Source organism: Mesitornis unicolor, unplaced genomic scaffold (assembly GCF_000695765.1).
Source record: "Mesitornis unicolor isolate BGI_N332 unplaced genomic scaffold, ASM69576v1 scaffold8892, whole genome shotgun sequence".
NCBI lineage: Eukaryota > Metazoa > Chordata > Aves > Mesitornithiformes > Mesitornithidae > Mesitornis > Mesitornis unicolor.
Window position 1 is genome coordinate 57,743 of NW_010171197.1, and position 554 is coordinate 58,296.

The following is a 554-nucleotide window of genomic DNA, read 5'->3' on the forward strand; positions in this document are numbered from 1 at the left end:
ACATTTCTGATATTTAAACAGTTCGTGTAAAAGGTAACAAGTAAAAAAGTACCGTCAGTATTCCAAAAAGCACTGCGAATATTGCCTTTGAAGGAGATGGGCAAGCTCCCTCTCCACTTTATAATGGAGATGCTGGCACCCACAGTTGTAGAGTTCAGTATTTGAACTATAAATTCAATGACTGTATCTTATATACAAAAATCTTGCCACATTGAACGAGGCGTTGATTTCTACCCCAATGGTAGTGTTTTATGTACATAATTTATTGATTATACAGTAGTCACTGACAGGAAGGAGTTGTACACCCGCGTGCCGTCCGGTGACTTTGTCCCATGGGTCAGCAGTTCCTGGATTGTCATCCAGTTGTCAAATATTTTTTTATTTCTCTTCTTCATCATTTTTTTGTGGCTCAGTTCAATGATATTCATCTCTTTCTTGTCTTCCCCCCCTTGCTGTTCCTTCAAGCACTCCAGTCTGCTCTGCATCATAAACTCGCGCCTCCTCCTCTGCTCCTTCGCCTTCACCAAATGTTGCTTCCGCTCTTTCTTGCTCCC

The 554-nt window shown here is 41.7% G+C and overlaps 1 protein-coding gene across 1 annotated transcript in view; it reads right to left on the minus strand.

Annotated features, from left to right (window-relative positions):
- Positions 1-269: 269 nt before the first annotated feature.
- Positions 270-554, minus strand: part of LOC104537156 (E3 ubiquitin-protein ligase PDZRN3-like) — a 28,490-nt gene continuing 28,205 nt past the window's right edge. Inside the window, 2 exon segments of the mRNA XM_010179959.1 lie at positions 270-551; positions 553-554. The exon segment at positions 553-554 is cut by the window's right edge and continues 1,285 nt beyond it. Of these exon segments, the coding sequence (XP_010178261.1) occupies positions 270-551; positions 553-554 (284 nt within the window).